The sequence below is a fragment of the Zea mays genome, chromosome 7 (assembly GCF_902167145.1).
Source record: "Zea mays cultivar B73 chromosome 7, Zm-B73-REFERENCE-NAM-5.0, whole genome shotgun sequence".
In the NCBI taxonomy this organism is placed as follows: domain Eukaryota; kingdom Viridiplantae; phylum Streptophyta; class Magnoliopsida; order Poales; family Poaceae; genus Zea; species Zea mays.
Window position 1 is genome coordinate 164,933,706 of NC_050102.1, and position 14,282 is coordinate 164,947,987.

A 14,282-nucleotide genomic window follows, 5' to 3' on the forward strand; every position below is an offset into this window, starting at 1 on the left:
TGGACCTCGGGCCAAAGCCAAACCACGCCGTGCGAGCTCACTCTCACTCACGGCGGTTTGTTTCCGTATAAAACTTGCTTGTACCCCCCAAAAAGCAAAGCGTGCCCGGCGAAGCAAAAGCGCGGCGGGGGCGAGAACGCGTGATGGGCACACCCAAGGGTGGACGGTGGACCCCGGGGAAAGGATCCAAAAGCCTCGACGTCGCAGGTCTGCACCGCACGGCACCCACGACCATGTCGCAACAGAAAACTAATGTCTGTACGCCGGCAGCGGGCAGCCCCATCGGGCACTAGCTAACCAACTAAACCCCTGGACCTGGACGGCACCAATTTTCTCGCGGGGTATTCCCTGTGTCCAGATGCAGCAACCAGAAGCGACAGGGGACGCTCCTTTTTTCTCTCTTCGCAACATGCTTTCACGATACTTGTCGACAAGTTTCGCTTTCAGCTCCGGTACACCCGATATTATACACAAAAGAGTATATTAGGCTATGACAGGCGATGGTTTGGAATTAAGAGTAAATACACTAGGACGATGTTCACATCCATCTTTACAGCCAAAGCGCACTAGGACTATACTTGATACAGCAGTTGCAATCACACCAAGCGAGATATCTAGCTCGAGGGCTCAGCATTTTGAAGTTATTTCGTGAGGGTAGGGCGAGGCTCCGGCCGGCCTCTGCGCGACTCTCAGAAGTCTGGGCCTTGCTGGAAGAACTCGAGGTCGGGGTGGGTGCTCCCGCCTGGAGGCCGCCTTGGACGCCTACAAGCGATCGAACAAAGGATTAGAATTCAGGTTCTGATTCCTCGACCAGATGGGCATGCCGACACACATTAACAGTTTCGATTGGATATCACTTAAATCTTCCAAGGTGATCAGGGAGAATATGCATTCACATAGGATGTTAATAATCTAATATACAACAGGATGTAGGATAGCAACCTCCACTAGCAAAAGCTTATTTGAAGAGCCGCTAAGTTAATTATTGACAGGTCATAATGCATCGCCGAGTTAGACAATAGGCCATCTTGAAAAACCAATAAATGGGAAAGAATCCAAAGAAAATTCTGGCAATGATCAACTTACCTAACAAAGCTAGATGGCTCAAACCCTGGGACGTCAGGTGGGCCAATTGGATCATAGCGACTACCTGGTGGAACACTCCTGTTTCAAACATTCATTTTTATTAAGAACTACACCAAAAAGAGTACCCCACTAAGTGATCTACGAATTTAGTGAAACAAGAGCAGAACATACCCAAGCCCACCAAATGGGGCAGAGAAGGGATTAGAAGGAAAGAAGCGCGGATCATTAGGACCTGTTGCGCCAAAATAACCATTAAGCCCTGGCTGTAGACATGCACAAACATATCAACAAAAACTGGACAGTGTTTAATAGATGTAATCTTACCAACATGCATGCTGCCACCGCTCCCAATGCCACTGTAAAAACAACAGATAAATGAAGCTATCAATCCCTTCCATGTTTTACATGAACTTTCATTCCATGGTTAAAGACATACCTGTGAGGGTAGAAGCCTGCACCAGGCCCAGGGTAGAGATCATCAGAACCAATCGGTGCTATTGGAGGATAAATTAGGCTGCATCGTAACATGCAAAATAGAAACTGATTAGCCACAGCCCCATAAGAAAAGACAATACTCCAACTTTGCAAATGATAATTACTTCAACTCGAACAAATATTTGCTAACACTCACTAATATATTTATAAAGTACAAAATGTTGAACAGAGTACTTATTAGACATCCAATGCATGTGTTAAGTGCACCAAACAACATTTGCTACTTTATGTTTCAATGGTGCATAACTAAAGGCATTCAGATGTTTCATTACTAGTCACCAACTCTTCCAGCCATAGTCGCAGGCTATGATGCACAGATACTTCACAAAACTCACGTACCGGTGTCGAATACCGTATCGGATACGGATACTTCCGGATACGTATCCAGGGCGTATCGGGAATTTCTGTGAATTTAAATAAATAAAAAATGACAGATACTCCTAGGACACCTCTCCGACACCTGCGGGATACCTTATATGGTCTCTGGTCTGTTAGAATTAGAACTTAGAACTTGTGTGGTGAACTAGTGATTATTTGCGAGTCTGCTGGTGTAGAGTATCGTTACACATGTTTTTGGCATGCTGGATTCATTGATTTGAGTCCAGATAATGTTTACTTTAGTCAAAGTTGTTGAACATTAACTTCTAATGCCCTTAAATTGAACTGATCGGCTGTGGTCCATCTCAGACATTTCAGCATTTAATTTTATTTATAATATATATTGTGTATCGCCGTATCATTATTTGAGAAATGGCGTATCGGGGTATCGGCGTATCGTGTATCCGTATCCCCGTATCAGGGCAACATAGGTCACAGGTGTGCCCCATTGCAGCAGGAGTTCAAGAAGTGACGAGCCCAATCCTAGATGGGTTGTGGCCCTATTTACCACATGGTTAGAAGATGGTGAGATGCAGATGAAGGAAGGCTTATGGATGAGGCTTGAGGTTGTCACCACTGGCCAGCATCGCTGCTGGCCCAGCTGTGGTATCGCCAGCATCTCCGTCGACAGTCAGACTCAAATCAGGAGCAGCACCGAATCAAGGGCACTCCACACTCTATGGCGCTGTCCATGCTGGTGCTGGTGACTGGCCGCACGCTCGCCAGAGGCTGGATGGCCGCCACACCTCATTGCTGTGGATGTCGGACAGGGGATCCCATCGACATCGCCTCCCGAGTCTAGTACTCGAGTCTCCGGTCTGCCAGTGGCAACTCCGCATGAGCGCAGGCTTGCGGCAGTGCTGCTGTGGCAAGATCGAGAATGGATACTCTAGCCATTCCCATCTGATAAAACTTGAACATTTTGACTTTTTTCCTCTTCTGGATTTTGCACCACCAGACAGAGCATGTGGCTCTCTAATTTTTATTTGTTTTCTAATGGGACTGTAAAGGTAACACGAAGAATTAGCGTTGCATGTGGATGTGGCAGGAGATTTCCCTCCGTAAAAAATTTCTACATGATTTGTTTCCTAATGTATAGTCTCAAAAAAAGTAAAAAGAATCAGTTCAAGAAAAGAACTCCATGTAATCTATTTTATAATGTATAGTCTCCAAAAAAATCCTAAACCGAGAAACCAAAAACAGAACCTCGTTTTCCTAATCAACAAGTCAACAACTACTGCAATACATACAAAACCCCATGATTCGTACCTGGGTCATTGACCCATAGGTTTCGGGTTCATGTACCAAATACTTGATTCTCGTACCACAGGGGTATACCCCTTACCACATTTTTGTTGAGTGTTGACCCACGTTCCTCGGCCCTATCCCTCAACCTGATCGACCTAGAATTCTTGTGACTATTCTTTCCTCGACCCTGTCCCTCAACCTGGTCGACCTAGAATTCTTGTGACTATGCTTCCAAGCTCTGTGGGCTAGGTTTCAACGAACAACTTCCAGTGCAGAATACAGAAATTGGAAAAAAAAAGTAACATGATAAAAGGATTCTGTATGCACAGAAACATAAGAATGTGCATCACCTCTCTACCACTACTGCTTCAGTGTATCTGAGAACATAAATATACCATTACAAGGCAAATACAACAACAAACAACAGTAACAAAAATAAGGCAAGTTTTGTACCCAACTAAAGAAGGTATACAGAGGATCAATCACCCCAATCTCACCACAGGAGCTAGAGAAAAATACTAAGAATGTATACATGCAAAAGGAAAGGATGATGTTTTCTGGGGATCATACCCGGAAGGGTCAGCAGTTCTAGGACCTGGATCTCCAGAGCTGGGAAAACAAGTGTACTGTATTAGAAAAATACAAGAGAATGAGACCAAATGCACAGTTAAATTTCTACATTTAAGAAAATTTTAATAATATAGACGATACTTGTTCCCCTCCTGCGTGTTCGAGAAAAAAAATATCCAAATAATTTCAGCTTTTGGCGATGCTTTCTAGAATTCTTAACTATGAGAACAGAAAAAAAGGAAGAACCTGCAGAGTAGACCAATTACTAACCTTAATTTCCAACAATTCATGAATCATGATTAAGAAATCGGCACTAAGGAGGAGGAAAAATAGCAAGGAAATGATGTTCTATGCAAGAGTCTCCAGCACTGGATCTGACCTTCTAATCTTGCTCCTATGTAACCTAGAAGATGAATGGTGGGAGAGTATTGCCCATAGTCACAACATTCACGGGCCGACTAGGTCGAGGAAAGTGGTACGCTATTTGCGAGAGGCTTTTACATGGCGGGGTTGAAAATGACCTTGTGTACACAGGTCAGATCAACGTACCTTCAGCCCTGTTTTCTGCGACTACGAAATTACCAAAAAATGTGCCATAATAATACCTCTGTATTGGTGAACTTCTCCCATCAGAGTTCTTAGCAGCAGCGGCGGCAGTGCTCTTAGCAGCCTCAGCACCGGAACCGTCTCCATCCAATTTGCACAACACATTTGAGTTCACAGTCTCAATGAGACTTGTAAAATTCTTGTACATATCCCCATAATTCTTTGGCTGCTCTTCGACAAAGAAGTCTTTCACACTACATATAAGAAACCATGTTAACACTTGAGGCTATAAAATTGAAAATTTAAACGAGTAAATAAACCTCAACAGAATAAGGGATGAGAAAAAAAACAACTAAACAAGTGTGTCAAAATATTTCTGTAAATATTTGCTAAGTACTTAGCAGATTACCATCACACTACATTCATATTTTCTTTTTAAAAGATTAAAGATAGAGAATAACTCAAATTTTCCTATTGCATCATATGCGGTCCTTTGAAACTAATAGAAAAGCATAGATTGTACCATCTAGTACTGAATCAAGATCAAAACTGCAGAAATGATATTTTCCAAGTAGAGCCACATGATACATGAATGTAATTCCTAGTAGACTTAGTTTGTAAGTATGATTACACAAACCATGCAATTAGTATGAGTACCAGAACATGGCACTATTGCCCGTAACTATTCCTATCGTAGTGCTCTTATTACTCAATAAATATGCTATGCTAATAAAATCATAGCAACTGAAACCAGACATTGTTGCAAAAAATAATTAGTTGCAGGATCCAAACATACTTAATCTGGATATTATAAGGCGCCTTATCTTGTGCCTCAAGATCCAAGACATCAATTGCAAGTACTTCACCGATCACCAGACATTTCACTAGTACCCTTTTCTTCTTGCCCTTCTCCTCCTTGCTATACAAAAAGGCGTAACAATTCTCCATGATGTTCCAACCATCAATCCCCACCTCCTCATCACCTGAAATTAAGTAACTTGCATAATACAGATAGAAAACTCCAAACTGACAGCTGAAATATCACCTTAAGCATGAATTCCCCATTGCTAGCGATTTTTAAAAATTCTGAATACTAGTCGCTTATAAGTACGATATTGTGAGCTACAATTTGATTACATCGCACAGTAACAGCCTGGACCCTACGTCGAAATCTGCCCATTACGTACGAATGAATCAGCCAAACGCGTGTGCGCGTTGCGGGGGGGGGGGGGGGGGGGGGGGGGGGGGGGGGGGGGGGGGGTTGGCTCACAACAGGAGATCCAAGGCGGGATCGCACGCACCTAAGGGCGAGGGGTCGGCGAGCGCGGCAGGGCCGACGGCGCAGAGCGAGTACCCATCGGCGAGGAAGGCGGCGTGGGCGGCGAAGGCGACGCCATCGTGGGCGCCACGGAGGGCTGGGCGCGCCGCCCTCACGACGGCCATCGCCGCGGCGTCGTTCACCATCGTGCCGCTGCGGCGCGGGCTCGGGTTCGACCTCAGTGGCCGGAGTTTGAGCGGGAGAGGTGGAAGCCTAGGCGGCGGTCGGTGGGTTTGGGTATGTGGAGGTTTCGGGAGAAGTCACGCCGCGTAGCGTCGCTCTGGTACTCGGCGCGATTTTTTTTTTGTCCCATCTGACCTTGGGCTTCTTGACATGCAAGCCAAAGCTAAAGGGCTGTATGACTAGTAGAATGACTACTAATCATTTTTGGAACTGTTCGTTTCGTATTAGAAAGATAAAATATTATAAAAACAATAGAAGCTAGTATAGATTAAAAGCAAGTGAATAGACTGTTTAAGGCTAGTTTAAAAATTTAAATTCTCTCCGAAAATTTATGTGATTGAGAGGAATCCTTCAATCACATAGATTCCCAGAGATGATTTGAGTTCCTAACTAGCTCTTAGTTCTTAAATAACCAAACGTATTGAATGAAAGCACCCAACTAAGAGCATATATAATGGGTGTTTCAAGTATGCCTGATAAGATAAATGTAAAAAAAATCAATACATGTATCTTGATGAAGACTTGTGTCTTGGCTCTATGCTTGGACTAACTAATTGATTAATTTAATTTATTGAATTCTCTAATTGGCGCAATGAATATAGTTAAACACATGTTTTAAATATGTCCACTATATTATATTGTGTTTTAGCTTATACATGCACTCAAAGTTTAGTCCTCTAGTTATGGAGAGAATGACTAAAAGTCATTAAAGTGGCATTTTTATTGCATTTGCCCTCCTCCTTCATTGTGCTCTATTAAATAGGGGTAATACAGTTTTATGTGTAGTAATTAGGGCATGTACAATGGGTATCTTAAGTTGTGTCTTAGAGTGTGTCTAGGTGGTGAATGTAAAAAAACTCAAGACATGTATCTTAACGAAGACACAGTGTCTTAGCTCTATGTTCGAGACAGGAGACTAGTTGATTGGTCACTTTAATTTATTGAATGCTCTGATTGGTACAATGAATATCGTAAGACACATGTTTTAGACATGACCATTGTATTATGTTGTGTTTTAGTTGTATCTTGTACTTAAAGTACCGTGCAGCAGTGTCTAGGTTGTACATGCCCTTAATGCCCTTTCATTAAAACCAAATAAATTATTTTATAATGTCTACAACGGTTTCCTCTAAATTTTTCACCATATGTCCCACTACCTTAGGCTATATGCCGCCGTTGACGCGAGGTGCCCCCTCCCCTCTGCACAGCGGCTATAGGAACACCATTTGCCCCACATGGTTGCCCCCTGTAGCACCCACTTTGTAATTGCTAGGAATAATACCGGTAGAGGAACAATTTCTCTTTATGTGAGTTTGATCTGTATGCATCATCATATGTGAACACCATGTCCAAAAACAATTAATAAAAAGATATGCTACTAAATCCTTGCATCATGCTGAATATTTTATTTTTGTGTGCATTTTGTAACAAGAAAATAATAAAGACCAAAAGGGGAAAATTAAATCCTAAAAGAAATTCTTGAATCTAGAAAAGAGAAGGAATATGAAAACATGAATAATATATTTGAATAAATATTCTCAAACCTAATACTTTTAATTGCACCAATATGAATGAACCAGTCACAGGTTTGAATTTGAATTGGTATTTTAAATTGAATTTGTGAAATAATGGAGAAAGAAGAAAATAAAAGAAAAAGAAAAAGGAATACTATACCTGGATGGGCCAACAACCTGAATTCGGCCCACCTAACAAATCTAACCCCGCGCAGCCCAACCTCGCGATATCACGCGCCGACAGCACGGGCCCGCGTGCAGGCTCTCCCGCCGCGCTTGTGTCTCCCCTTTCCTTTCTCTGGCACATGGGGCCAACCTGTCATTGGCTCGGGGCGCTGTTAGTCGTATCCTCCTGCCGTAACCACCTAGCCGCGGCGCACGCCACCATTGCCGCGTAGAATTCGCTAGCTCGGCTGACCATCCTTGTGGATTATAAAGCCAATGTGGTCATGGACTTGTTCGCCTCAAACCCCCGCATACCTCTGTTCCTCGCGCCATCGTCGGTGAGTGAGAGAACGGCTTCGCCGAGAAGAAATTCGTCGCCGCCACTACAATTCGCCCTGGTTCTCACCGCGGGGACTCCCGCCAAGGCTAGTGCGAATTCGCCGTGGTGTTGGTTTTGTGCGCGTGGCTGCTGCGGGCGAAGGCGCGATTCAAGGACTCGCGAATTGCTCGCCGTCGTCATCGCGTCGTCGCACCTCCGCCTATCCCCGCGGCCAGAGAGCTCCTTGCGACAATTCGCGGTATGGACTCCCTCCCTGTACTCGCATCCGCCTCCATCATGTGTAGCATCGTCCTGGGCATCGGATTTGGGCATTCGGGCCATTGGTGGCTCTCGCCGGAGATGGCGCCACCGCGGGCAGGGGTGCTCCGCCGTGCCTGTTCACCGGAGGGGAAACGAAGGAAGAGTGCGGGGCGTTCTGTGCCGTCGATCGCGGGATCAACGGTCCAATTTAGGCTCTGCGTACCGATTCGGGTTGGCGTAGCGATGGCCGTCCGATTGCGATCGTGTGGGCGGGAGTCAGGTTAGGGTAATTAAATCTGGGGCGTCAGAATCGGGTTGTGCGGCACAGATCGTGTACCGGTTCGCTGAGTGGGAAATCTAATCCTAACCGCAAGATCAAGATCCTGCGGCTGATAATAAAGAATACCCCTTCGTTTGTGTACTTTGCTAAAGAGTCCCCGTAAAACAGAGAAATCAACCCGCTGTCCTACTCCCACTGTTCTCTGTGTCCAGGAAAAGTTACCCCGTGGCCCCTGCATTATCTGAAATTAGTGCGCCCAGTCCATAACTTTGAGAATTCAATTATTTAACTTTAGAAATTGATATTTAATGCAAAATAAATCCTAGAACTTGTTTATTCCGTAGAAAATGCATATGAACTCCAAATTACCTCATTCCACTTCCTAAAATTTTGTATTTTTATTCTCTCTCACCTAGAGCCTCTGTTATGTCATGAAAACAGTAAGAAATTTATTTATCACTTAATCCTATTTAAAGCACATAAAACCTTTGAAAATGCATAACTTAAAATCTATAACTCGGAAAATTATGATTCATGTTCCTAGGTTTTTAGTTTAACATGTAGATTATTACTGTGTATTTTGTTTACATGCTTGGTGTAATGTTAATTTTCCCTATATCCTGTGCTTGTTTGTATTGTGGCGAGTAGAAGAGCCCGTTGCTGAGGATCCTGGTGAGCAGCAGGTTGAAGTAGCTGAGCAGGAGCTCATTGAAGGCAAGTTGTGCCCTTGACCACTTTTTACCCAATAATGTTCTTTAATATCACTTATCCATGCATAGGTTAATTTTGATGGGACCCAATAGGTCACCCTAGATTGTTTATCTCATTACCTTGTTTACCCCTGAATCACATGGGTAGTTTGCTATTGCTTTACATGGTTTTGGGATAATCAGTTATTATATCTATGTTCCAATTATTCTTGTTATTCTGTTTATGTTCATGTCAAGTTCATTAATGTTAATTGGTACATAGAGCTTAACTTGAGTAACACGTGCCACCACAAGGGTTTAATGGGACGCCCTTGGCTGACTAATTAGGAAAGCTAGTGGAAGACTACCTTACCCGAAAGGGGCAAGGGCAGTAGGGGAGTGGACAGTGTAGGGAGGTCCCTGGTTGATTTTGCTGCGATGGCAGTCAGCCAGGAACCCTGCATTGGAACTTCCTATAAACTGTAGCGGGTTTTCGGAAGCTAGTGGAACTTTGTAAAGGCCTCGTAGTGTTACCTGCCTCGCCTCCTCGGTAGAGGTGTATGGGAAGTCGCGATCCCTTGGCAGATGGGTAACATGACTTGTGGGTAAAGGGTACAACCTCTGCAGAGTGTAAAACTGGTATACTAGTCGTGCTCGCGGTCATGAGCAGCTCATGACTCTCTGATGTTTAAATTATGGAACTTAAATTCAATTTTGTCATTTGCATTGCATGGGTTTGTTATTAATTTTGTTATATTACTTTACTTATGGTTTGGTATTTACTTACACTTAGTAATTGCTAATAAAATTTTGACCAACTACTTAAAAGCAATGCTCAGCTTTAACCCCTATCATTGATTAGCCTTACACATCACATGAACTCACACCTTTGTGAGTTTATGTCCACTGGTTCCCCACAACTTGTTGAGCTATGATCATGTGTGAGCTCACCCTTGCTGTCTCACACCCCCCCACAGGAGAAGAGCAGGTGGTTCAGGAGGAGCCACAAGGCGAGGAGTATGATCTGATCTAGGTGGCGTTTCTCAGTCGACATTGGCGCCGACGATCCTTAGTTCGTTTTATCTTTATTATTTTATTTTGTAATAAGTCTTCCGCTATGTAATAAATACTCTGATGTTTCATGACATTTATCTCTATACACTCTGTTATTATATATGTTGTCTTCTTGGCGCATGTATGAGATGCACCTGGCTTTGTTCCTTAAAGCCGGGTGTGACAGAAGTGGTATCAGAGCAAATGTTGACTGTAGGACGAAACTTAGATAGAAATGGACAACCCTTACCTACTTATCTTACTTTGATTCTTGCTATACTTATCTTGATCTTGTCTCACCTTCTGCTACTCTGCTCTGATTAATCTTATCTTTTCTACTCTAAAGACAAGATGGATTTCACACCTTGAAATCCTATCATTATGATCTTCTTAAGAGATAGGGAACCTAAGACAAAATTCAAAACTATTTTCCTTAAAATGTTGTTTGATTGTGCTGATGATAAATGTCTGATTTGCTTCTTTGATTGATTGAACTATTATAGATGGACATCTTAGCATGTACCACCATAAGGTGTTGAATTAGCTTGGGTAGGTAAAATATTAATCTGCTTAGCTAATAAAAATTCCCCCAAAGTAACCTGATTTGTAAATACCTGCCTTGTCTATTATCTGCTTACCATATGTATCTAACTCAGATGGTCAATACCAGGCGGGGTGGTGGAATTGATCTGCCTCCAAACCAACACACTCGGAGAATATACAGACAACCTCAACCACAGCCTGCAGAGATGAATCCTCCTAATCCTCCACCAGGCGGAGTTGACCCACTGGTTGCTGCTCAGATGGCGGTGATGCAGCAAGTGGCAGACACTATGGCTGATATGCGTGCCCAGATGCAGCAAGAACGCCAGGAGATGCGTCAGGAAAGAGAAGATATACGGCAGGAGTTGCGCTAGGAGCGAGATGAGATACGCTAGGAAAGGAGGGCACAACAACAGCAACAACAACAGCAACAACAGCAACAACAGCAACAAGTGCCACTGCCTCCACCACCACCACCAGTTCCACCCCGAGACAAGCATAGAGAGTTTATGAGTCATAAGCCACCTACATTCGCTAGCTCACCTGATCCACTGGACGCGGATGATTGGCTGAAATCCGTTGAGAAGATGCTGAATATTGCACAATGCACTGATCGGGAGAAGGTTTTATATGCTTCTGGACGTCTGACAGGTCCTGCTGCTGACTGGTGGGATTCATATACTGCTGCCCACGATGCTGCGGATACTATTACTTGGGCAGAGTTCAGTATACAGTTCAGAAACTACCATATTCCAGCTGGTATGATAAAGATCAAGAAGAAGGAATTTCTGTCACTAAAGCAAGGAAGTATGTCAGTCAGCGAGTACCGCGACAAGTTTATTCAGTTATCCAGATATGCCCCTGAAGAAGTTGCTAAAGACGAGAGGAAGCAGGAGCATTTTATTGAAGGACTTAATGGACCCCTGCAGTATGCTCTAGTGGCACACACATTTCCATCGTTTCAGAGACTGTTGGATAAGGCTCTTGCTATTGAACACAAGCGTGTTCAGCTGGGAGATTTGAAGAGAAAGGCAATATCTCAAGGACAAGGAAGCAGCAGTGTTCGCCCTCGCTACAGTTCACCACAGAGTACACCGACTCGACCAGGAGGACCACGCCCAGTTCAGCAATCACCACTGAGGACTCCACCTCCTCGACAGGCTACCCCTACTGGCACCCCGACGAAGTTTTCAGGACAGAGTCCAGGCACCACATGTTTCAAGTGTGGGAAGAATGGTCATTATGCAAATGTCTGCCCACAGAGGATGGCTACTACTCCAGTTCAGAACAGGCAGCAAACACCAAGTTCTGGCAAGGGATATTCTATTGCCAAGGTTAATCAAGTCAGCGTTGATGCTACTCCGGATGGAGGGGACCTCGTAATTGGTATGTTTTATGTTAATGCAATTCCTGCAACCATATTATTTGATTCTGGTGCTACACATTCATTCATGTCTGCTCGATATGCCAACACTAATGAGATACCCCTGCTAAATATGAGAAAACCAATGATAGTAATCACACCTAAAGGGCCTGTTGAGGCGAATCAAATGACACGTAGATTGACATTGACCATTATGGGTAGAGAATTTGGAGCTACTGCTATAATATTAGAGTCAAGCAGTATAGATTTGATTCTTGGTATGTCATGGCTAAGAAAGGCAAAGGCCGTTATAGCATGTGGTAGAGGTACCGTAGAACTCACTACTACTAAAGGAGAAAGATTTCAAGTTAATATTGCAGTAACCTCCTCACCCATGCGAGCAATGTTCTTCATACCGGAGGAGTTTGTTGGTGACAACATCCGGGTGGTTAGAGATTTTCCGGATGTCTTTCCAGAGGAGTTACCAGGGATGCCACCTGATAGAGAAGTTGAGTTTGTTATTGATCTCTTACCTGGAACCGCCTCTATTTCTAAACGGCCATATAGGATGTCCGTAGAGGAGTTGAAGGAACTTAAGAAGCAGTTAACTGAGTTACAAGAGGCTGGGTACATTCGTCCGAGTTCCTCACCTTAGGGAGCACCGGTCTTGTTTGTACAGAAGAAGGATGGATCGCAGCGGATGTGTGTGGATTATAGGTCTCTTAATGATGTTACAGTGAAGAACAAGTATTCGTTGCCCCGTATTGAGGATTTATTTGATCAGATGAGAGGTGCTAGAGTATTCTCGAAGATTGATCTCTGATCCGGTTACCATCAGATGAGGATTAGACCATCTGATATTCCCAAGACGACTTTCTCGACTCGATATGGATTATATGAGTTTACTGTTATGTCGTTTGGATTAACCAATGCACCAGCTTATTTTATGAACTTAATGAACAAGGTGTTTATGGAGTATTTGGACAGATTCGTCGTGGTATTCATCGACGATATTCTTATCTATTCCAAGAGTGATAGTGATCATGAGGAACATCTAAGGTTGGTGCTACAGAAGCTACGAGATAACCAGCTATATGCCAAGTTCAGCAAGTGCGAGTTTTGGATTGGCGAGGTGTCATTTCTTGGTCATATTATTTCTAATTGGGGAATATCAGTGGATCCTGCTAAGGTTAAGGAGATAATGGAGTGGAGAGTACCCACTACAGTTACTGAGATTCGAAGTTTCTTGGGATTAGCAGGCTATTATCGGAGATTTATTGAAGGATTTTCTAAGATTGCTAAGCCTATGACTTCACTTTTGGAGAAAGGAAGAGAATTTAAGTGGGACGAGAAGTGCCAAGACAGCTTTGAGCAATTGAAAAAGAGGTTGATGTCGCCACCAGTATTGGTTATGCCAGACCTGCAGAAAGGATTTGATATCTATTGTGATGCATGTGGCCAAGGCTTAGGATGTGTACTTATGCAAGAAGGACATGTGATTGCTTATGCTTCTCGTCAGTTGCGGAAACATGAGTTGAACTACCCCACTCACGACTTGGAACTAGCAGCAGTTGTGCATGCGCTTAAGATTTGGAGACATTATATCATGGGGACCAAGTGCCAAGTATATACGGATCATAAGAGTTTGAAGTATATATTCACTCAGAAGGACCTCAACCTTAGGCAACGCCGTTGGTTGGAGCTTATTAAGGATTATGATTTGGAGATTCACTATCACCCGGGCAAGGCAAATTTGGTTGCAGATGCCTTGAGTCGAAAGGAGCATGTTCATTCAGCTATTGTTGCCCAGCTACCTGATGAGATTGTTGAGGACTTCAGGAGACTTAACCTGGGGATTGTCGCTCACACTGAAGGAGTTACTATTGAGGTGGAACCTACCTTGGAGCAAGAAATCCGCAAAGGTCAACTTGAGGATGCTAAAATAAAAGAGATTAAGGATCTGATTACTGAAGGTCGAGTTCCGGAATTTACGGAAGATGAGCAAGGCACTGTATGGTTCAAGGACAGGATGTGTGTTCCTGATATTAAAAGCCTTCGAGAGACTATTTTAAAGGAGGCCCATGATTCGGATTATTCTATTCATCCTGGTAGTACCAAGATGTATCAGGATTTGAAGCGGAAATATTGGTGGTATGGATTGAAAAGAGATGTAGCTGCACATGTGGCTATGTGTGATGTATGTCAAAGAGTCAAGGCTGAACACCAGAGGCCAGCTGGACTATTGCACCCACTGAAGATACCCGAGTGGAA

General features: G+C 43.6%; 1 protein-coding gene across 1 annotated transcript; it reads right to left on the reverse strand.

The window, feature by feature from the left end:
• Positions 1-468: 468 nt before the first annotated feature.
• LOC100276561 (uncharacterized) lies at positions 469-5,956 on the reverse strand. Its single transcript, NM_001150321.2, has 9 exons — positions 5,625-5,956; positions 5,120-5,306; positions 4,383-4,577; positions 3,778-3,816; positions 1,523-1,600; positions 1,411-1,442; positions 1,258-1,318; positions 1,087-1,164; positions 469-762 (listed from the first exon to the last, which is right to left on the reverse strand). Exons 1-9 carry the CDS (start codon positions 5,785-5,787, stop codon positions 690-692), a joined length of 906 nt encoding a protein of 301 aa, NP_001143793.1. The 5' UTR covers positions 5,788-5,956; the 3' UTR covers positions 469-689.
• Between the last annotated feature and the right edge of the window lie 8,326 nt (positions 5,957-14,282).

Coding starts and splice junctions, on each gene's coding strand:
- LOC100276561 (NM_001150321.2), bottom strand. CDS start 5,787: ATGGTGAACGACGCCGCGGCGATGGCCGTCGTGAGGGCGGCGCGCCCA. Junction 1,443..1,522: donor GCAGGCTTCTACCCTCACAG/GTATGTCTTTAA, acceptor TTGTTTTTACAG/TGGCATTGGGAGCGGTGGCA. Junction 763..1,086: donor GAGCCATCTAGCTTTGTTAG/GTAAGTTGATCA, acceptor GATCGCTTGTAG/GCGTCCAAGGCGGCCTCCAG.